This window comes from Anarhichas minor, unplaced genomic scaffold (assembly GCF_050575085.1).
Source record: "Anarhichas minor isolate MPS153535 unplaced genomic scaffold, ASM5057508v1 ptg000024l, whole genome shotgun sequence".
NCBI lineage: Eukaryota > Metazoa > Chordata > Actinopteri > Perciformes > Anarhichadidae > Anarhichas > Anarhichas minor.
Genome location: NW_027466470.1, coordinates 12613828 through 12638123, shown reverse-complemented (window position 1 = coordinate 12638123; position 24296 = coordinate 12613828). Strand labels below are relative to the sequence as shown.

At 41.4% G+C, this 24296-nt stretch overlaps 1 protein-coding gene across 2 annotated transcripts in view; it reads right to left on the bottom strand.

The window, feature by feature from the left end:
• Nucleotides 1-24296, bottom strand: part of LOC142956082 (3',5'-cyclic-AMP phosphodiesterase 4C-like) — a 48319-nt gene that overhangs the window by 7607 nt on the left and 16416 nt on the right. Inside the window, exons 3-8 of one of the 2 annotated variants that reach the window (XM_076097396.1) lie at nt 4598-4792; nt 3367-3411; nt 2710-2746; nt 1898-1971; nt 1717-1769; nt 976-1088 (exon numbers count right to left, since the gene is read on the bottom strand). In XM_076097396.1, the coding sequence (XP_075953511.1) occupies nt 976-1088; nt 1717-1769; nt 1898-1971; nt 2710-2746; nt 3367-3411; nt 4598-4792 (517 nt within the window). The remainder of the gene's footprint in view (nt 1-975; nt 1089-1716; nt 1770-1897; nt 1972-2709; nt 2747-3366; nt 3412-4597; nt 4793-24296) is intronic. The other variant, XM_076097397.1, reaches the window with a different exon arrangement.

The following is a 24296-nucleotide window of genomic DNA, read 5'->3' as shown; positions in this document are numbered from 1 at the left end:
GTTCACTCCGGTGTCCCATGCGCCTGCCTTTATTCTAAAGCACCAGCATGGACTGAAGCTTCTAATTGACTGATCTGCAGCGTGTATGTATCCAGGCAATGATGTATGTAACATATAGACGAGGCAGGCAATGTGCATGTATATGATTAGAGGAAGTGTGTGTGTATGTGTGTGTGTTAGCATGTGCTTGTTGTGTGGGCGGTCCAATCATGGAATCACACAAGCACCGGGCTCCAGTCTGAGGAGAGGGATACACGTAGGAAGAACGGATGGGGGGGATGCCGTTTCATCTCCAGCTCCTCCCACTACCTCATGAACATTTTTTTTGCACATGAGTGGGGGGAAAGTGTGTCTGTGTGTCTAGTCTCTATGCATGAAGCAATCCCGCCCATTCATGGAATAAGCCCCGCTTCCATCCGCTGACGGGTGGGAGATTCTATTCATATTTTCTTGATGGATTCTCTGTATTAGTGAGCTTTCAGATTTGTTTAGGGATCAGTGAAGGCTAACTGCACCTACTGTGCATCACACACAATCCACAGGCTTTGTGTTGTACTAGGAGCTCATTTTAATTTAGGCTGCAGAAGATTGTTATCCGTTAATGAAAAACGGATGTCCGATGTATTGCTTTTATTATCCGTTTAAATAAAAGAAAAGATGAGATATTTCATCTCAAAGGAGAAACACCAATTAAATGTATTCAATATGATTAATGAAACTATTTATACAACAAGTTAAGTCGCTAAGCTGGAGTCGAAATACCTCAAAAATGGCAACAAGATGAACATAACTAATAAAATCCTTCAGGGGGGTGAATCACAGTACAGATTAGAGCGAGTACACTGCACTGCAACCTTGAACTATTAATCTTACCCTGAACAGTGTGTATCTACCTTTCATCCTGTGACAGGTGTGTATGTTCAGTCTATCACTTTGGGGCGGTTGGTAATGTGTAAACGTATTAAGTTGAAGTACCTTGTTGGAAGCCATCTCGCTGACAGAGTGTCGAGTTTTCAGTGTCTCTAGTTGTTCCAGACACCAGTCCAGCTCATCTAGCGTCTCTATGGACAGCTGCTGGTGAGGCTCCTCTGTACCAGACAAACACAGCAAAGCATTATGGGAAGGATACAAGTCTTACCGAGCATGAACATACTGTTCGGATTTCCAAAAGATTGTTAAACTGGAGCATTAAACGAGCTGTGAATCTTCTGTTCCTGTTGTTTGAGAACACAGAACAAATGTTAGATTTCATCAGTGGTGGAATGTAACTATAGGCACAAATGTGAAGTACTTGTACTTTACTCAAGTATTTCTTTTCATGGTACTTTATACTTCTCTTTCGTCACTCCTTACTCAGCATATCAAGATTTCCCATTGAAGATACATGTTGAGCTTATAAAATATGATGGCAGAATTATAGATTCATCTTTACCGCATAATGTTACTTCCCCCACCATCACTGAACTTCATGTATTTGTGAATAACAAACAAATCCTGTAAATGTCCCCACTGTGGGACTAATAAAGGATTATCTTATCTTATCTTCATGACATTCATTTACTAATTCATTACTGTGACGTGTTACCAGTAACCTATTTCAGAATTCACAAATGTAATCATGATAATGTCCTAATGTCTGTCTGTCTTTCTGACCGGGGTCAGTGTTGATAATGGGGTATTGATTCGTAGGTAGCCCACTCTAATACCTGTACCGACCTGCGAGGCTGGTCTTGCACATGGATGGCGGGTTGCTACCTGAGGATCGCATCCTGTAGACAGAGATCATCCACAGTCAGCAAGCAAAAGTCACACTGTAACCACAGCATGGTTATATTTGTCACGTGCGATGGTGAAATTGCTAGAATATTCATTTTCATACATTTTCTAAAAAACCTACTTGCTGACTGTGCGATCTTGCTGGTCGGTTATGACGGCAAAGTTACTTCGGACTGTCCTCAGGCTGGCGAGGACCTATGAGATAGGAACAAGAGACTGAGTGAACAAGATCATCATATGTATATATATATATACATATGTAGTGAAACCACAGATATAATTTAACTCATAGCCTTACATGCTTGCATAATGCCTTAACTTAGTTAATCTTGAACTAGATCTAGATGCCTCTTAATGTGAATCTCTGACAAGCATTTGAAACCAGATACTGTGGCTTTCGTCCTCCAAGCTGAAGTGGTACGCAGAGGCATTCCCCTTTCTGATGTTTTGATGGCATCACTGACACCCCTCTATGTCATGTCTGTCACTCCATCTGTAGCCAAACACTGACTCAGTGCACAGAGGAAGCCCACAGCGTATCCGGTGTCCAGGCCTGACCCATGTGGCAGCCCTTATCAGCCTGCATGCAAATTTAAACAGCATGATCCAGCAGTATTGGATTCCCCGCTTCTTTCATGGTGTAAAGTGAGCACAAGTGTGACGCACATCCCACGCAAGAGCCGCGCAACGCCAGCGGGGATGCTTGATCCTGTTGCAAGGCCAACATAATGCTGAGGGGCTGTTCCGATGAGGCAGTAAGCCCAGTCTTGTACCATCTGGAGTTTTATTATAGTTTTCTTGAAACACCTACTGTCTTTAGCTAACAAACAAACACGATTTTATTTTTATTTGATCATCTGGCAAATTTTTCAAATAGCACAGAAAGGAAAATTGCTTCAAAAAGGTTGGATGGGAAGGTTTCAATGGACTCACCTGTGCAAATGGTGTGACAATCATGTCTTCTGTGTGTCTGCAATACAGAACAGAATACACAGGAGGAAAAGGCATGAAACCGTGACTTGAGGTCCAATCTATAGTTTCCTAAATGTAATAATATTAAAAAATAATAATTCATTAGTGTTAGATATGAAGGCTTAACGACTTTGTTAAGATGAAATGAATAGAAACCAAACTGCACCTGGTATCACTTCTTGTTTAACAAGGTTGTCTGAACAACCGGGCAGCCAGAGATTTAGTTATCATATTTACTTACTCAGATTGCCTCACTCACCACTCCCGTTGTCATCATTCTATTCAAATGTAGCTTTGTCAAAAAACAAGTATGTCATGCACTGAGGAAACAGATTGGGGTAGGTGGAAGGGTGGGTGATATATGTACAAACTGGTAAATACTAACAAGTGAATAAAAACAGACTTGGTCGTCTCTGATTAAGCGTCACATGCAAAAACAAACAAAAGAGAACTGGGTGATTTAGCAGGGGGGGGGGGGTCTAAGTGTTTAATATTTAGTCACGTTTGTCAGGAGGGAGGGGGGAAATAGCCATGAAGCCCTCTAGAGGGAATGCAGAAGAGGGCTTCAAGGGGATAGAGTCAGTGTTTTTATCTTAATTTAGTTGTATCATGTCTCACCGAGATGACAACCAGTTGACTTCCCAGTGCTTCAAGCTTTCTTCCCTTCAAAAACAGATAGGCGAGAGTCGATGAGGAGACCTGCGACTGCTTACTTTCCAGACTTAAAGGTGTTTAAACATTACGAACTGCGTAGGGGACTGTTTCAGGGACATATCGTCAACACAAACAGCGGAAAAATAAATAACAGACAAGAAATTTGCCCCTTTCTTCCAATTTCTTGCAATCCCAGTGAAGCAGATTCGATATACAAACATTTGATGTGGAAGAACAGCTGGTTGTACTAATGTTGGGCTGTAGATCTGTTGATTTTTTGGACACGCAAAGCACAGCATGTTTTAAAAGTGTCCATATAAAACTGAAAGAAATCAAAATTCACTTACGGTCTTACTCTTATCATTATCGTCAGTGTAGGATCAGAATATAAAGCCATAAAAGAGAAATTACTCCACCTAAACAGTAGGGCCCTTTGGCTTTAGAGCGCTCTCTAGGAATCCAAAGAAAATGTCAAAAAGACTAGTTTCAAATTTGCAAATTATATTGAGACCACAACTGTTTGCTGCAGCTTGTAAGGGAGCCAACCCTTGAACCAATGCACCATCATCTGAATCTTCCAATGTGGAAACGTCTGAGCACAAGAAAGAAAAACATGAAGAGAATTGTTTTTGCAGACAATATCTTCTTTTTGTTTAAGGGCATTTGACAGTAATCTTACATGAGGGTATCCCAGCATTTGGACCAAACGCTTTGTACAAAGATGTCTCATGCTAAACATTATACTGTAGATATTCAGAGTTAAGACTGAATATCTAAACTCATTCATGTTGTATGTGACCTAAAGCACAGCAGGCAGACCACTGTTGGAATTGAGATTGCGACTGATACACTTTTTGCATTGTGAGATATCAATTTTATATTTCATCAGAGCGCCGCAGACATTTATTCAGCCAATGAAGCATGATTTTAGTGGGACTTTAAGTCGTGGAAAGCAGGCTCATCATTTTGTGTACTCAAATATACACGTATCACTACATACACAACATAAAAGTAGGAGGAACTATTGAGAGACAATTGACTGTTCTGAAGGTTTTAACTGAAACCGTCGTCATAATCTTGAATAAATCAAGAAAAACACTACAAACATTGCATAATGTGTCGAAGAGTGTCTCCCGTTCACAAAGAGGCGCCACATCAACAAAATCGAATCGAGGAACATCTGAAATCAACTTACAGGTCACTGGCAGTGGAGGAGTTTCTGGAAGGACCTTTGGGTGAAAGGTCAAAGTCAGAGTCGGAGCGGTAGAGGAAGGATTCCCGCCGCTGGCTGTGAGGAAAGGTGGCCTGTAAGACCAGACCGCCAGAGCCAGCGCTGGCCTGGGGGTCCAGGGGGCTGCGCCCCACTGCCAAGCCATTCTCCACATCAAAACTACAACAATAAGAGAGAGAGAGAGGGGGAAGGAATGTGTTCAGGTTAGATGACTCAAAACACATTTTATGGATAAACACACAAACATTCCACAGAATGGAAATGAAAGAAGCATCCATTCATCCTTCGTGGACACCGAATAGTTGAGATGTTGCCATCGTAAAACCATTAACAAGTGATGTTTTTTATCACTAAAATATGAATCCTACAAAGACACTTCTACTGCTGGTTTGAACATATCATATAACACAGGATGTCTGCTGAGAGCATTCGTACATGTCCGACATGAATCTGATTCTGGATGTATATGTAACTTATACAGTTCGTCACCTTGTGATTATTTGTAGAATCAGATACTTTACTGAAATATAATACAGTACAGAAATATACTGCCTGACTTACAATTCCAGCTGCCACTGTAGTGTCTTATTGAATAGATTTGTTTTAGACAAACACATGGATCAATAAAGACTGATCCATAGAATGCAGATTTTATTTGGTGATGAAAATGTTACGCTTGTTTAGAGAGACTGGTGCTGCTTCAGGAATACAATAAACAATACTTCAGAACTAAAAATATCACAAGCTTTCATCACTGGGTAAAAGCATTCAGACGTTTTTATCTCTTGAACAGGAAATAGTGTAATTTAGAAGGAAGTGTGAGCATTATGAACCAGTAAAGACCGAAATAAGAGCTAAAAATGACAAATTTAGGAGGGTGCCACAAAGGATATGCCAGTGTGAATATGTGGGAGTGCAGTTATCCCACTGATATGGACTAAAACGAGCACTGCATTTAAAATTGTCCGTGATAAGACAAACACAATTAGAAAGGGACCACAATGAGGGGGTGTTGAGTGCCACAGAAATAATGGCTTCTAATTCTAATGGCTGCAAATCCGTCATCCTCCTGCCGTAGCCTGCTTCTTCTAGAGGTTTTAAGAAAATCAGGAAAATCAGAGACCCCTACAAATCCCATCACCTCCAGCCTGCCTGTTATGTACTAAAATGAGCCTGAAAATACACAACAGTATGAAGATATTATTAAAGACGTGAAGCCTGCGTGGCTGATGTCATGCAGGTAAGGTACAAGAATGTGTGTATGAACATCCAGAGGAGGTCTACGTGTGTGTGTGTGTGTGTGTGTGAACAGCGGGTATAAAATTAGCATCAGAGTATTGACGTGGGTTCATGTGAGTGTGAGTCTAAAAATAGCCCGGCGTTCAGGTGAGGAGGAGTTCCTCCTGATCAAACACGATCCAACAACAGACAAACCAAATAAAGGCACGGCGAAGCCTCTCTTCACAGTCTGGGCACGTTTCTGCTCTGATCTCTATTTTTCCCACAGCCCCTCTGCTGACATGTGAACCCAGAGAGACTCCGTCGACCTGCAGCTCCGTTTGGCAACACTTCTCCTTTTATAAACAGTCTGAGGAAGTCCAGAGAAGAAATCCAGGCTTTAGCAAAACAACCATTAGCAGAACGTGGAGGATTTTGGACGGGCAAGTAGCTAACACACACATCCAATCTTTTTCAAATAAATACAGCAGTGGAAACGATATTCAAAAAAATAAGTAAATCCCTGAGTTATGGGTGCAGGAGTGTTTGAGTTTAAAATGTCTGTGGATGATAAGTATGGGAAATAATGAAAGACAAGAACAAAACATCATCACAGTCCTGAGTACATCACAAATTCCTGGACAGAGGACTGAATAACACAGCGATCCATCTCCACATTAAGCTATACCTACGATTGCATTTGATTATATGCAACAGAATATATGTTGATGTATATGTAATATACTGGCAGGTTCACCATGTTTTTCATGTTTGTTTAGCACACTGAAATGTAAAAAAATTGCTAATTTGCACTGAACACAAAGTACAACTGATGGAAATATCATTAGTTTTACAAGTTTTTGTTAATAAATAAATATTGTAAAAATGAACATGAGCATAGGATTATAAGCTTGACATATGAAAAGGTAAAGGTAATAGATTTAAAAATACAGGCTGCATTTCTCTCTACAGCATAACATCTAATGTGCACCAACTGCAGCAAGCTAACATCCCATTCATTCCTCTCTCCAGTGCCCCTCCCCACCCTGACAACCTCCTAAGATGCTGCATGAGGACAAGACGCTGGTGTGTTACTGGCTGTTATGTAACACCGAACAGAAGCCCCCATCCCTCCATTCATGTGACAGATTCAGACTCACTGACAGCACTATACATAACCAGGGAGACGAGTCAGAGGGGGGGGGGGGGAATGGAAGACAGAGGGGGTGAGGAGGAAAAGAGAAAAGAGAGAGGCAGAGTAAATTATATTTCAAAGAGCAAGAGAGCACAGCCTGTTCTGAGACACGCACACGAGGGCTTTTTTGTCTTAACTGTGCTCCGTGTGACTGTGCCAGAGTGGCTCAAGATGGTGGGGTGCATGCATGCAAATGTACAAATGTGTATTTCACTGTGTGTGTGTGTGTGTCACAGATGTGAGGATTACTCATCACCTATACAGAAAAAATAGGTCTTAAGCCTGGTTTAGATGTGTAAATGATGCCTTTAATGTGCTACAGCAGTGAAACGGGCCACCTGATACACCTATAGTGTGTACAATTTTGATCTATAAGCACACACATCATCCCTCCCCAGTTGCAAGTACACATGCAGCTTCACTCCTCATCCTGTTGTCTCCATCTATTTGTTCGGACCTCTATGCTGCATCCCTGGCTGCTCCCGCGTGCTTTGACCATAAACGTGTTTCTATTTTTGTCTCTGCACGACACTTGTGCCTCCACGCGGCTAAATTTAGCCTCCCCATGCATGGGGAATAGACTGAGAGAAGCAGCGACGCATCTAAAAATAGACTTTCAGGTAGAACACAGAGCCATCCCCTCCCCTCTCTTTTCCCTCTGCATCGCAGAGCTGCAGACGTTTCCCCTCCATTCATGAATATTTATAGGGAAGTTTCTATTTGAAGCCGATGCCGAGCTAAAATTAGATCACAGATCAAAATATCGCCCACGTCTTTCTCCCGCTGCTATTTCACTTTCAGTTTTCTCGTCTTTCTCAGTGGAGTGAACATAGTCGTGACTTACTCATGACACTGAACTATTTGCCTTTCTCACTCACACACACACACACACACACACACACACACACACACACACACACACACACACACACACACACACACACACACACACACACACACACACACACACACTACATGTAACAATAAATGGAGATACTATCTACAGTATAGTGAAGATTCATTTAGTCAGAGAGGTGTTGATTCTATGTTTGTGTTATTGTTCTACATACATTATATTTGCTGCTGTTCCCTTTGCTGTATAAACTGGAAAAAAACAGCAGATGTTTATATTATATCATGCAGGGAGTGTTGACGGCGAATGTGCTCTGAAACAAAAAACTGCCATTGTGCACGGTCTTTCACAAAATGTACGCTATATATGTCAACTGAGGCATTTTGTGTTTTCAAGGGGTCAAAGGTCAGCGTCCAGGCTAAGTGTACATGTCGTCCGGACAGGAAGCACACCCAGAGGCACCGTGGCTGTTTGGACGGCTGGTCTTCATATGCGACTCCATTGTCTTTGTATCTTTCACATGCCAGCCAGTCGCACTCACCACCTCTTATGTGCCTCCCTCTCTCCCTTTCTCAGCCACAAGTGATAAAAATAAAACCAACAGAATGGGGTTTTGTTTTAAATAATCATGTTGTGTGAGAGGGGTAATAATATGTCAGATAAAGTTTGTGGAGAGTGATGGCTGATGTGTGTAGTAGTCTGGAGAATTGAAAGAAAACTAACAAGTCACTCTGACGACAGGGTCCCTCTACTGGGATTTGGGGGGATTGCATGAGCTGGCTAATATGGATATTCCACGGTAGTTTGTGGAAATACTGTAAATGAGACAAAGATGCCCATATGCAGAAAAGGTGCAAAAAATACCTATCATAAAAGATAACAAGCAAGCTGAAACACATGTCACTTCTTTGGAAATGTATATTGTTTAATAGGTCCTCCCTGATCTGGCATCTGCATTTGCACACAGGGCTTCATTCACATCTGCCTCAAAGGCGCTTACACACACACACACACACACACACACACACACACGAACAAACACACACACGCACACATGAACACACGCACACACACAAACACACACATGATTTCTTTCTGTAGTCTAATGACCAAACTGGAGCCAACATTCTTGGGCATCATAAAGCCCTTAAAAAAGGTGTAAAGAGAGAGGTGTGTTACAGCGTTTGTTATTTAAGTGGCTGGCTGGTAAGAAGTGTGATTGATGGTCAACTGTCAGTGGCCCCTGATACTCGACACCCCGCCTGCGTCACTGCCTGTCCCAGCAACCTCAATCCCATCTGGGGAGCATTAAAATACAGGAGCTACGGGGCAGAGCGGGAGAGAGAGAGGAGATAGGCCTGTAAACCACGGCAAACTGTCATCTGAACCTTCATTAATCACTCCAAGGACTTTTCTGTGACACAGTCAGGGGTAGAATTTACAAGAGCCAACTTGCACCACCGGTTCAGCCACTTATTCATAAGACATTTAAAATAAGGAATTTTTTGCGTCACACAGATCTCATCTAGTGACGTTTGAGAGTATTGTATTTCCTTCGATCATTTGAAATAATCTCTGTTACGTGACAAAGAGTTTTTTCCCCCTGCCGTGGTGTTTAAGCGTTATAGTCTGGGCTGTATGTATCTGCAAATGACATATAAAATATGTTCTGGAGCAAACAAGGATTACCATTGGCTTAACGAGACCACAAAGTTCACACCAGCAGTTAGGAGTCCACACCCTGACGCTCAACACACAGAACAAAGTGAACCACGGAGGTGGTAAACCTGGCCACATCAGAAAGACAGGCCTTAAAAAGTAGTCTTGGAGCAATTTCAAATTCACTGTGACATTTTCTATGTATAACATGAGAGTCAGCGGTGTGTGTTTTGGGATAAAAGCTGTCTGGTTGTTTTCACAGTGGCCCCTCGCACAGAGGGAGAACCACCCTGTTTGTTTGTCTTGCCCTTCCTCTCCTTTCCTGTGACATCACATTATTTGGCCAATGCAGCAACATGGTGGAGGTTGTGTGCCTTTATGCGTATACATAGTATACCTCCATCAAGTCACAGTGGCCTTATGCAAACTCTGTGCCTGTTACATTCTGGCTGTTATCTCTATTTAAATTGTGAACAGCTGACAAGTTGTGAACAGCTTTGTCTTAGCTTGTTGCCTCTTGGGGAAAACTTAATGCTTTAATATGAACTTTGATTACATTCATTTGGTTGTATTGCGTGTCACATACATGTGCAATATTCTTAAAATAAGTATCAGCATTAAATTCTGTGTTACTTTGTTGAATGCCTAAAGGGGGATCTCCAGGATATATGCAACATGTAGCCGTTTCCGTCATGTTTCTAAACAAGGGAGATTATTGAGGAACAGAGAAACAAGGGCACAAACCGGGAGGGCTGGGAGCCAGATCTAATGTTTTCCTGCTTGCTGCTGCCCACGCAAGAGTTTGACCACTGAAACCACTTAAAGGAACAGTTTAGGGGAATTCTATATTCACCTTTCTGAAACAAATGAGATGAGAAGATCTCATGTTTGTACAGTAAAAAAAATCTACAGCCATCAGCTGGTTAGCTTAGCTTTGCATAAAAATTGGAAAAGCACCTCTAAAGCGCATTAACTAACAAGTTGTTAGTTTAATCGCTACAAAAACTGAAGTGTAAAAAATGACAATTAGTCGTTTTACAGGAGGTTATGTACCAAACTATTTCTTGGCTAGCAGAAGTTATCAGGTAACCAACGCAAACTCTAGGAAGTTACTGTTCCCGGACGAATTGAGCTTTTAACTCTCGGGCTTTTGTTTGTTGCCAGTACTAATGCTAAGCTAAGCTAACGGTCTCCTGAAGACTTATTTATCGTACTGACGTGAGATCTTTTCCTCCAATTTCATCCTCAACAAGAAAGTAAATAAGCATATTTCAAAAAAACTAAATGTCAAACTATAATTCTACTGTTCTTAAAAGTTGAGTTTAGCTGGTATTACTTTGGAAAGTACATATGAATAGCAACACAAACTATCTTTTAGGTATTGTACCATTTCACACCCAACAAAAACAAAGTAAATATGTCAACCTCGTTAAAGTCTAGACATTATGAAACTGTGATAACTGATATGTATGTGCATTGTTCAGAATCTGACAGTAAAAAACGTTTTTAAAGAATGTGAGCCAATGTAGTGTTAGCAACACAACAGAAAGGCAGGAACACAGACTCACTTCACTGACCTTTAAAACAAGTCAGAGTTCGGAGACGGACTGTATAATGGGAATACAGTTTGTATAGAGCCAGTGATGTGAAAAAGACTGCATTGTTGACTGTTTGTTTCTTTAATTAACACAAAGAACCAGTAAAGAATATTTTATCACAGGTTGACAAAGGGATCTATGCCAATGACAACGAAGACTATACTTTATATCAGGCTGTATTTATTTTTCATAGCGACACACACACACACACACACACACACACACACACACACACACACACACACACACACACTAGCAGTCACCTAACTGACTGCAGCAGCTGATTTGTAAATTAAACAAGTGTCTGTGTGTGTGTGTGTGTGTGTGGTCACTGTCTTACTGTACTTACTTTCTGCCTACTGTGATTAAATCAGAACAGTTTATTTAGCTTTGCAGAACAGCTGAAAGCCAGACAAAAAATGAAGAAAACAAAGTGAGTGTGCATGTGTGAGTGCGTGAAATTATTTTTACATGTAATTTGTACTCTCGGTGTTCCCTCTCTGACGCCTGTAATCTCACAACCCAGCCCTCTTCCTCAGATCTTTTCTTTGAAAAACGACACAATGCCGTCATGACGGCTGCACTGGTGGACGTGGAGCGCATGCTGACCTCTGATGCACTTAACAGCGTGAGGCGTCTGCTGAGGACAGTCTCTCTGTCAGTCATCAATCGATTGATACAGTGTGACTTACACTGTAGAAGCACGTTTGACGGATGTTTGGTCTGGTATCATGATCGGAGAGGTGTGCGGAAAGCAAGAGGAAAGAAAATGCTAAACTTGATTGCAGTGTTTTTCTCTACAGTCTGGTTTTAAGTTGAATATATTAATATCAGAATCAATAATAACCTCTATCAGCTGTAAATATTCCAACAATTTGAGAGCAATCAAGTAGTTGAGAAATGATTTTGTTTTGTGCTGCTGTTCTATGAAATTAGACTTGGATTACCGATATATTAACGCATTCCTTAGGTGAAACTACTGCTGTTTGTTTATTCCCTAAGTGAACTTCAAAAACTTGCATATAAGGACAGTTTTGTTACTGTAGACATAAAGGACTACAGAGTGAGGTTAGAAGAACTAGCAGTGGTTAATAAACCTTAGTGAGCGAGAGCACAGAAGAGATTTACAGTGAGTCATAGGAGTGCCCTAGTCTACCTTCGTACACACACACACACACACACACACACACACACACACACAAACGCATAGAACTATTATCCCCCAGGATTGTATAGCGCAGCAAAGAAAACAGTGAAGTGAGAGGAGAAGAATTGGAGGGAAATGAACATAAGTGGTGGGTCTGAAGAGAGAGAGAGAAAAGGTTCGGAAAAGTTCAGAACCTGGTCTATAAAAAATGTTGTAACACGATCAGCGTGAAGTCTTAATGGTAAAGGTTCTTGAGGTGAGATGCAACCACAGAGAAACATCAGACATCCTGCGGGAAAAGAGAGAGAACTAAATGTGTGATGATGATATTACTTTAACGTTCTGAACCCTTATTTACACCCGATATGTGGCTTTGTCATAACAGCATAAATCCACTTGCTACAGTTTGAATTCAGACAATATTTAGGATAAGCTTAAAAGTTGTAACACATAATGTAAGCAGTGTCACCGGTGAAACAAAGCATACGTGGTACAGCACAGTACCACTGTTTTATGCTTGAAAACAGGGTGGATGCTAAATAAGCCCGTCATGATGATTACTTTTGTTGGACGATATATTGTACCAGAAATTATTAAATATACAATATTATTGTCATTTCAAGACCATTTTATGCCACAGATATAATGATAATATAATAGCATAGTAATGAAAGTACAAAATACCCTAAACAAATAAATAAAACATAAATAAACTATCAAAACAATGAATGAAATGGACTCTTGGGCTCTGTTAACAATAAAGTGTAATTAATGTCCTTTAATAGCAGGGAAAGCCCTGCTGGTTATTCTGGCATCATGGTGGCTAAAATGTTGCCGACATTATGTAAACGAACACGCATGTAAACACAACGGGCAATATCGAGGTCAGCAAAAATGATCGAGATCACGTCCATATATCGTACGATAAGTTAATGACGTTATTGTCGTGACCGGCCTCCTGCTAAATACTCTCGATATCACAGGAGAAAGTCTCAACTGGGTCTTTAAATGGACAACATGGATGCAAAAAGACACACACAGGCACAAAGATTGCCCAATTGTTCGGTCTATGCTTCGAAAAACCATTCTTGCTTGCTTGTGTCTGGAAAGCACGTCACTGGACAGTAAAGATTGGGGGTTTTAGGAGAGAATTCAGTGCATAACACCTGTCACACCGCAAACACTCAAATTACAAAATGAGTTACAAATGATCCAACACTAAAAACTGTGTTTGAGGGAGCTTGTTCATGCATGAACATAAACATACAAGCCCGACTTCGCATCCCACACGAGTACAGTGTGTGTGTGTGTGTGTGTGTGTGTGTGTGTGTGTGTGTGAGTGTGTGTGTGTGTATGTGTGCGAGGCCTGCAACCCAACACCAGTGGACCTGTTCCTCCTGCTTGTGAGAGAGATAAATGAGGGTCTGTGAAGCTCCCTGTGGGCCAGACCACCATTAGAAGTCACCGATGACTTAAGAAATGCTTTGGAAACACTTTCAGACACATTTATTATGACAAAATCCTCCCTTTCGCCAGGACCAGTGAGACTTGTGCTCGGTGGGGAGCCCGAGATGACTTAATAATTTCTGCAAATGACGAGATCCATATACTGTGACTGAAAGCACGGATTCATAAATCACGATCAAACTGACCTGGCAATTTTAGACATTGTTGACCTCTGGCACAAGTGGTGTGTATCTCCAAGACAAGAGTTTATGTCCACAAACTTATCAAGAAAAAAATGAAAAGCTACTTGACAGAGTTTGCCGTCCGTCGTTCACTTGGACATTTTCATAAATCAAGTAGATTAAGATTTCTCTTTCCCCTCTCCTTTCCTCCCAGGTTGAACCGACAGGAGAGAGTATTATGTTTCCAAGAAATGCACTTTTAAAGCTAAAACCTCACTCACATGCAACCTGCCAAAACTGTCGTCTTTGTGAGACCAATTCATAATAAATGACTCCCAAACACCATACAAAGCTCATACTTGTAATTTGCTGTCAGTGGTTCATTCAGAATTAATCTTCAAGGATTTTTCCATCCACTCCCTGGCTGTCATAGCTGGTTGCCACTTCATGCTATACTTGACCCTCTGCAGACAGCGTTGAGAGAAATGAGATCAACAGCCTCTGGACACACAGCAGGCTGTAGATGGTAGAAGAGCAGCTTGGCTCAAACTAATGGAGCCATTTTAACCAAATAAAAAAAAACTACCATATATACAGTATGTGGACTTAAAACAAGACTAAGAGTCTACAGCCTTGCATGCTCCGTGTACTTGGGCACAGCGAGGCTTTGAGCTAAATGCTAAATTGCTCACAATGACCATGTTAACATGCTGATGTTGCAGGTATAATGTGTACGATGTTCACCGTCTTAGCTTAGCGTGTTAGCATGCTAACATCTGCTACTTGCTGATGGTGATGCCATTTGTTTTTCGGGGAAATGTTGACCTGATGGTGGCACTACAAGAAAAGTCCGGGTATCACTAAAGTTAATCAACGAAGTAAATACAGGAGGACATGAATGTGAGTATCCAATTATATGGCAATCCATCTGATAGTTGTTGAAACATTTCACCGAAAACTCAACGCAAATGTCGACCTCATGGTGGTGTTAGAGGAAAAAATCAGAGGATCATCAAAGTCCTCATCCTCTGAGGACCATGAATGTCTGTACACAATTTCATGTCAATCATTCTGACAGTCTGAATAAAAGTGGCGGACACACCGAGCAACACTCCCTTAGAGCTGCGCTGCTAGCTTTGCTAAAATCCCAAGTTCTATCATGCTGTTGTGAGCTGGCAAATACAGTCAAAAGAAACGTTTAGAGCTGACTGCTTTCATAGCCTGAAGCCAATTTCAGGTTCATAAAATTGAATCCAAAGGATAAATGAAAGCAGCAGAAGACTTGAAAAACATATAAGCTGCTCGGGAATCCTCTTATCTGTCCTCCTTTAGGAAAAGCAGGTGTAACCTTTACAGTTCAAAGTTGAAAAGAGAAACCAAAAAAACGGCACTGGGCAAAGTAAACCGCTGATCAAGCGGTATCAAGAACAGATGTATTCCACATGTATTTTGGACACGTCAAAACATGCGTACCCTCGCCACCTATCCATCTGTTGAGAAAGGGCTGAAAGGCAGAAGAGAACACTCAGAGTTTGGTGTCTGATGTGAAAAGCTGCAGATTAATATCCTTTCCCCTCCTTCAGGTCCATCTTGTCAGCTTTTGTCATGCCTACACGAGGAGGCACTCGTGGAGGAGTATGTTTTACATTTATAAAAAGAGCTCCGGCCGGTATGTCTGGGTGCTATACATCCGACCTCTGGATGTCACTTCATTACCAGCACTGTGTTCTACTTCATGTGGATAGGGAGATGCCTTAGACAAGGAGGAAAGGAAAGGAAAAAAGGAAAAATGAAGAGGAACTAGAGCAAGAGAGAGGAAGATACCAAAAAAAAGTGAATGCACTTCAAGGCTTAAACCATCAATCATTGCTGTTAATCATTTCATACTCATAAATATAACTTTTACTTTAGAAGTGTCGACTTCTTAAATATGTGATATTAATAGATTCCCAAAATGGGCACCGACAAGGCTGATAATCTTATGGGCCTCTCCTCCCCCTGCACTCCTACTTGTTTTTCCTCCAGGGAATATACAGACTATCAAAGTCTGCTCTAACATCAGCGGTGTCCCCGGGAAGCTCGATACCTCCACCCAAATAAAGCTCCACCAGCTCGGCCTCCCGGTCAGTTACTCCCCTCCTCGGGCACATTTAAACTGCGTTGGAGCGGGCAGAACATTTCTGCACCGCTTTTTAGATTCACAGGTGGAAGAAGTTTGTCATGGAATAGTCCGACATTTCCATACCTTTGCTTTAATCCTGAAAGTGTGGCCACAGAGGGCATTTTTTGACAGCAGAAGTCAACTATATATCTTTAGGGGAATACATTGAAAGGACAAGCCTTGAAACTCCCCATGCTCACAACTGTTCTGCACGAAATCTGATAAACAAGGCTCCAGCCTGAGAAAGAGGACAGAAGACCACAATGTAAACACGACTTCATCTCTAGGTCCTCCTTCACAGCTTCCCCGCTGGCTCTGAGGATTATGTGCGAAGCTACAAAACTTATGGTGGACGTTTCCTGTGAGAACATTTGTGTAAATTACTGTATAACACAGAGAACCAACAGGATGGATGCCTTTACAAAACACATTCACACACACGCGCTTTATTTGTCTTGAGTGTGTGTGTGTGTGAATGTGGTTCTTTCACATGTCGTTCAGGGAAAAAGTCTTAAGATTTCAAGTAAGTGAAGTAAATCTGCTAGATGTTTTCTCAACGTATCTACCTTTTAAGATTTGCAGTTAATAAAATGTCAACTGCAGATACTGTACAACAACCTGCATTTCTATCGCTGTTACACATTTAAAATGACAGTTTTTACAGTACTATTGCACAGCTTGGAACATTTTCAAGTCATGGCTGAGCTACATAATGCACAGTTAGTTTGTCTTTAGCCAAGACTTCACATTTTTAAAAGTAGTTTAGTAACATGGAGTGCTGTTTTGTTACCCAGATGCAATACAAAATTCAAATGAACCAAAAGCTTATATGTTCCCACAATTCTTTTGTGCTGACTCTTGTTGACAGCTGCAAGAGGCCTTTAAAACAAATATTAAATTATCTTTTGCATGATGAAAAAACAAATCACTCCCTGGAGCAGAGCCTAGTCTAACAAAAGAGGAGACTAAACAACATGTCAAGAGGAAAAATCATACAAAAATATTTAAGGAAATGCAGATATGAACCAAAAACAACTGATAAGAACAAAAGAAAGTATTTTTGTAAATACTGCAGCTGATAAGAGACTGTATGCAGGCTGCAGATTTCAGATATTCACAGCTATAAAAGTTGTTCACAATCTCATAAATACTTAAATAGCAAGTCTTGTATACTGTATCATCCTGTAGAATCTCAACTTTTATGTATTAATACATATTGATTAATTGAAACATAAAATTGTCATTTATTCCAGGTAGTTGTCAAAACAAGTAAGTAAAGAAACTAAAAAAGATTCTTCAAATTTGAAAATGAACTTTGATCTCAATACCGACCATACTCCTAACTTCATATACATATATATGATCTGTATACTGTTACGCATGCACTTGTGTGTGTGTGTGTGTGTGTGTGTGAGTGTGAGTGTGAAATGAAAGGAGACACTGAGAAGGATAGAGAGACAAAAGGACTGAGAGTAAATGAGTTTGCTCTTAATTACCGCCTGCGTTTCTGTATGATGTCAATAGGCCTGTTGACAGCACACGGCGATCCCCATTTGTTCCCACTCCGCACAGTGATACTCCGCTCCACGGAGTAACAGAACCCACAGTTCGTCGGCACACTCATCTTTCGTTAGCCTACTCTCTTTTAACTCGTCCTCACCCTCCTCTTCTCGGCCACTCCGCTGCTCTCCCTCTCTTGGTTCTCCTCAGCTTGTGGATGCCCTCATCCCTATAAAACCTGGCCCTCTTCCTCGTCTGTCTCGCTCTGTCGGGCTGTCCAGCTCTCCACGGCTTCCCAGGAACTCTCATTACCTCTGGCAGGAGTGGACACCAGCTCTAGGACCAGTGGCTCCGGCGCAGAGCCAGGATGACCGGCGTGATGCAATCCATGCCACTGTATGCTGGTGAGAAGCCGCTCTTCCTTGGGTCATTTGAATAAAATTTGGAGTGTATTCCTTTGTGGGCACCTGAATTCCTCTTGCGAGAGCTGCACACTCCCTGCTGCCTTGTAGAGAAAGCTTTTCATCACTCTCAGCAGAGCTCCATTAATATGTCCCCCATGTACATCTCGTCTTTGCTCCGGGTCTAAATGTGGCGCAACACTGCTGCCCTCTTCCCCTTCTCCCCTTCCCCCCTCTCTCTCTCTCTCTCTCCTTCTGTTTCTCCTCTCTGCTTCCTCCTCTACCCTCTGGCGCTCCACCTTTAATGTCAGAACAAACAGATACCTTTCCTTTCCCTGGACAAACTTGCTCTCCTGCTTCAATCTTATGTCACAGCAGTTCGGTGCTGTATGTGTGTGTGTTTGTTTTTCTTGTCCGAGCGCCCTACAGAATGTGCACAGATCTGTACGAGATGTGTGTGTGTGTGTGTGCGACCGATAGAGCATGTGCGTCAGTGAGCAAGCGAGTGTGTAGACATGTGGCCGAGCAAGTGTCTGCATACGTTTGTGTGTGTGTGTGTGTGTGTGTGTGTGTGTGTGTGTGTGTGTGTGTGTGTGTGTGTGTGTGTGTGTGTGTGTGTGAATTACACACAAGGGGAACAAGTTTCAGAGTGAGGTCAGAGCTGAGAAAGGGGGCGGGAACAGAGCCAGCATGATTCCTGCCTTCCCCAAATGTTTCAGCCATTTTAACCCCTTCCTTCGCTCTCTCTCTCTCTCTCTCACACACACACACACACACACACACACACACATGCTGAATCCAAATACAATCGCAGGACAGCACTCTCCCTCTGAACAAAGTACTATTATCCTTTCCAGATGGAGTGTTTAGTCGTGTGTGTGTGTGTGTGTGTGTGTGTGTGTGTGTGTGTGTGTGTGTCACAGTTATGTCTCCTCTATGTTAGGTAAAGAGATTGATGACAGGATGAGTATGATAGGGTATTACAGTAAGTAGCTCTTGGGACACAGCTTGCTGAGAACGAAGTTTGTCCAAACAAACACACACACACACACACACACACACATAGACACTAACCCGTATACATTATGTCCTCCCGCACAGGCTTAGGCACGAGCATGCAAGGTCACCCATGGCCAGGGGGCAGTGTATTTTTGAAGACCAGAAATGTGAAAAGTAAATATGAAACTTTAGCTGGTCGACCTTCTGTGCGCTTCGTATGAAAACTTAAAAAGGAAATATTGAGATATAAGATTGAGTTACTGGAGTGTCATCAGGAGCAGAGAAGGTTTTTGACTGCAAAGCAGGTGTTTGGCTGTTGCCAAGTTCTTCTGACAATTTCTATGTATGAGTGATATTACATTGTGTACTGATTACCAATTTCAATCAATTGACCATTAGCTACAACCCCCCTACTGCCTACAGTAGTTACATAGCGTAACTTCCAAAGCCAAGAAACAGATGCTTAACAAACTACATTAGCTTTGGGGGTTTTCAGGTTACAATAAAAATGGCCCCTTGCAACTAGCACAGACAGCGTGTAGTAAGATATTTCCCTACTGTGTGGAAGCTGGTCCTGGATGCTGGTAGAGTTTGGAGGAGCATTAGCAGTGTTAGCAATATTGACGGTTAAAACACACTGTTAAAAAATACAATGTGAATACTATTTTGCTGTTCAAAACGTATCATGAAACTTGCGTTTGCCACAGATCTTATTTTCTGCAATAATCTAAAATCCAGTGGAAAGATCACATTGTCTTTTTGTCAAGGGAACGAGTGCGATGCTAACGTCTGGGGTTGACCGCCAATAATACGTCATCCCTGCACCACTCTATTGTGATACAATCTAAGCCCGAACACTATTTAGCGATCCAATCAAATGCAAAGGATTTGATCTAAATCCCTCATGTACACCGCTCAAATATGCCGTTTCACTGGGGAATACATCATCGACGCATGAAGACATGCTAACTTCCATTTCGCTGGGACTTTAAGTCTTTTGGCTTGTTTATCTTGTGTGTAGCTAACAAGTTCATATTTAAGATCCCTTTAACAAGATTGTCATATTAAAATGAGTCAGCAGGGAATGCCAAAAATCAGGTTAGGGGCATTTTCGACTAGCTCGTGGAGCTAACGTTAGGTCATTGTTAGCTGCAGCTTACAAAACCTGCCATTGAGTTTCGCCAACCATGTCAGCTGCTGGCAGGAGATGAGAACAAAAAGTGTAACATTTGCCACTGTTATGAACCTCATTATATGCCTTTGCGAGAACAGAAATGTTTGGTAGGCTTCGCAGGCGGCTTGACGAGTGGTCAATTACTATCCAGCTAGCTACACACAAAAAACATCTCCATAAATAGATGTGCACTTCCAGCTACATTCTGCAGTACGACATGGTTCAATTCAATTTGGCAAATCAATCAACCTCATCTCCATGGAATTCACAAATGTTAGACAGCAATCGGTGAGAATGGAAAAGAAAAAGCAAGAATATATGGGTGGTAATATATCAGAAGCTCAATATGTATCTCTCACAGAAACCAGAGAGGCGAGAGAGTTTAAACTGCATCACGGGACCACTGATTCATTATATGAGGAAAAAGCTGGCTTATATTCTTTTCATGTGGTTTTATTTTTCAACGTTATATTTACGTTGGTTGCAACATACAGCACAGACAGCTTATAATTGCAGTGTTTTGTCTGCAAAGGTATTTAATATAATCCTTTAATATAATACAAAGGTTCTGTGTCTGTAAGAGTCAAGAAAAACTTCCATTTAAGGAAATCTGAAAAGGTGCACACAAAAAAAGGGCCAATCATAACCACAAAGTGAGCAGACCTACAATACTGCTGCAGATGCTGTTTATTATTTGGCTTTCTGGAGCCTGAATTCAACAGAAACAGTTTATAAATCCAGCAACAGGACGACAATGAACTGAATGGTAGCTTTTGGGGTTAAGCCCCTCATGGCTTGACAAAGAAAAAGTCAAACCTGATAAACTGAATACTATTACTATAGAGTCTCTCATTCTGTTGAGTTCCACGGCCCTGTATTCACACTCGGGACTTGGGAATGAGGACTTAGGACTTGTAAAACTGTAGAATTTATTCTCAAGTGGGATGAACAGTGTCCTGATGCAAGTTTTCATGACAGGAAAATTCGACCTGCAGACACCCTTGCTGACACACACACGTGTACACACACACACACACACTGGTTGGCAGCATACCAGAGGACTTCACAGTGTTCCATGTATCTGCGTCACCGTGGTGAAAGAGAGTGGATGTATAAAGAAAGACAGACGTTAAATGTTTGGTTCTGCTCAGTGTCTTCACGTCTCGTCTTTAGACAGCCGGGACGACGTGGCAATGTAATCTATAAAAATCATAAAATAGGGAGGCATCATAAATTCTGGCTGACCCCTCAGTTTTGGGTTTAATAGTCCATTATTTGCGAAGGGGCCTCATGACATCATGTGTTGGCTTCACGAAGGCATGGTGAGCATTCCTTTATAACGAGCTGTTCTGAAGTCAGCGATGAGCACTGTGTGTCAGAGTTGCTGTCAATGTTAACTCGATGTTAATGAAGATCGAATATTCAGCAAGCCGGTTTGCCCCATCGCAATGTCAGTCACTTTGTGTCTCTTCTTTGTCTGACAATCATGCCGGTCAACAGTGTGCTGATAATGCAGTATTCATGTTCTACCCATGTTCTCTCATAATTCTGTTAGTTTAAAGATATAACGTTTGTTTGTTTTTTCAAAATCTTGCATGGAGGTTGTGATTTGGCCACAAACGCATTCAGAAAGATTTACAATGAGGTCAAAATATTAACGAGACAGCTAAATACAGTTGTAACATTAAAGGGCACATTTTGTGATAGCCTCACAGTATTTAATTGATTGTCGCCTAAACTTCTCCTGAAGTCACCACCAAAACGTTTTCAATTTAGTGTATTTACAAGCAGTGAAGACATTAATGTGCAGCAGAGTACAGTGGAAAGTGTTCTCAGCTACTGACATTGAAATATTAAGGAAACCAATAACATACAGTATTTTAGAAATAACATTTTAGGAATTGTTTAGGAAACAAAACATCATTTTGAATAACCTTGAGGGTGGTACGAGTCGGAGGCCTAATATTCTCACAATTTCCTCTAACACACCAAAAAGTAATGAGCAATCTAGAAACAGCCTCTCATTTCTCAACGCTGCTGATGTCTCATCATAACAAATTAAAAACAGCTGCCATCTTTACAGGAGTGTTGCAAATTTTACATCTGCTTCTTCCAGACCGTATATCATGGAAATGCCCTAAAAGATGCATTATGCCAGAACAAAACGCTCGTGTGGCCACATAATAAATATGAACAAACACTATTTAACTCAGCAGTGCCTGACAAAGAGTTGCAAAGCCTGAATAAATCAACCTCAGACAAATATATCCAATGTTGCTGCATCATTACATCAATTTGAAATATTCTAAATTGTGCAGTTTTATCCACACATTTTTCCTAAATCAAGCATGTCTGCTATCTTTGGAAACTCTGGGATCTCCACTGGAATTTAAAATAACAACAATAACGTGTTTGTTTAGACCACGCTCAGCCGGGAGAGTTTGTAGAAGGACCCAGTGTTGGGCACAGCAGAGGTCAAGAGGTTAAAAAAGCAGCTGGAGAAGAAGAAGGTACACACACACACGCACACACACACGCAGGCCTATTTACATGATGTTCTACATCTGTAACAGGATCCCCAGGAAGAATCATTCTCAAAAATGTCTGCTTCCTTTAGAAAGAAAAAACAGACTCCCAGTCATCATGATGCAGCGACGTACAGTTTCCACATTGCAAAGTACAGCCTTGCAGCGTGTTACATCTCTTCAAAAGCACCCAAACACTGCAGTTGTTCTGGTTATTTCAAATTAAAAGTGATTACTACAGAGCGAGAGAAAAGCAAAAACAAACGACAACAACTTTCTTCACGATGCAAATGTCATCTAATAGACTGCGTACGTAACAAAGCAGCAGCGCCAGGTGTCAGCATGTGGCTGTTGCTAGCAGACTATATTTAACTAAGTCTCCTGATGTCGTCCGTCGTGTTACAGCATGTACTGTAGTAAAGGCTATCAGTGTGTCGCCTCATGATTCATTAGGCTGCCATCTGCTAGCATGACGGAGGGGTCCGGGGCTCGCCTGATTTGGGGATTTGGTGGATGACGGACTTGCATGCACACATGTAAACAACCACACACAGACAAAGAAGGCCAGCACATACGCACATGGGAAGTCACTAATGGATGCATGTGCATTGACGTGGACACACACTCATAGACACACATTAAATGGACATTCAGATGCACGCAGGTCTGTGCGCACAACCAGATGGCAGGTGGCCACTTCTTCAGCAGGGAAGTAGTGTTTGTAGGAAAAAATAAGGGCCGTGAAATGCAGCAAGCCACGTCACCACTTACTTCTGAAGACATGCAACCCAGTGTGTACGTGATGACCCAGTGTGTAGGCTACGGTAGATATGTGTGCATGTTTTGTTTTTTTTGCATGGGTAATGTACATGTAATAGTAGGTGTATGTAAGACTAGCTGTACACGCAGTAATGTAGTGTTCGGCAGATCTAAAAAAATAGAAAGAAAAACAATGAATTCTCCGTTATGGCGTCAATTTAATTTTGAAAATGTCATAATTATTGGAGGTGAGCTCAGTGTATTAATACTAATTTAAAAGGGTTATTCTGCTTTTCATAAAATCAATGTGCCACGTCTGTGATTAAAAGTGATTTGTATCTGAAGTTCGGTTGTGATGACATACATCTGCTGTCTACTGTTGCCTGCCGATGTACAAACTAACTCGGGTTAAATGCTACCAACCAGTAAAGCAGCTAGCTGTCAAGTCAAATCAATTGTATTTATAAAGCCCATCAACATACAACAAGCTCTATACTGAAAGCAGAATGAATAGATGTGCAATATATGTCATATATACAGAGTAATCTGTATCGGTATGATGAAAAACAATGACAATATTTAGTGAATTAAGTACAAAATATAATATTAAATAATTATCAAGCGTACCGAAGAATTGTATAGTGTTAAAGTCAATCTGAAGCCTTTAAAAGAACAAAGGGAAATGACTAATAATTCCTCCCCACATTAATGTAAAAGCACAACCTAACAGCTTGATTAAGTTGCTTCAAAGACAACCCTTTACATTACCTTAACTCTCCACAGCACTATGGAAGTTTAATCAGTGATACGTGGCCTCTTTCCACTAGTCTCAAAATAGAATTATAA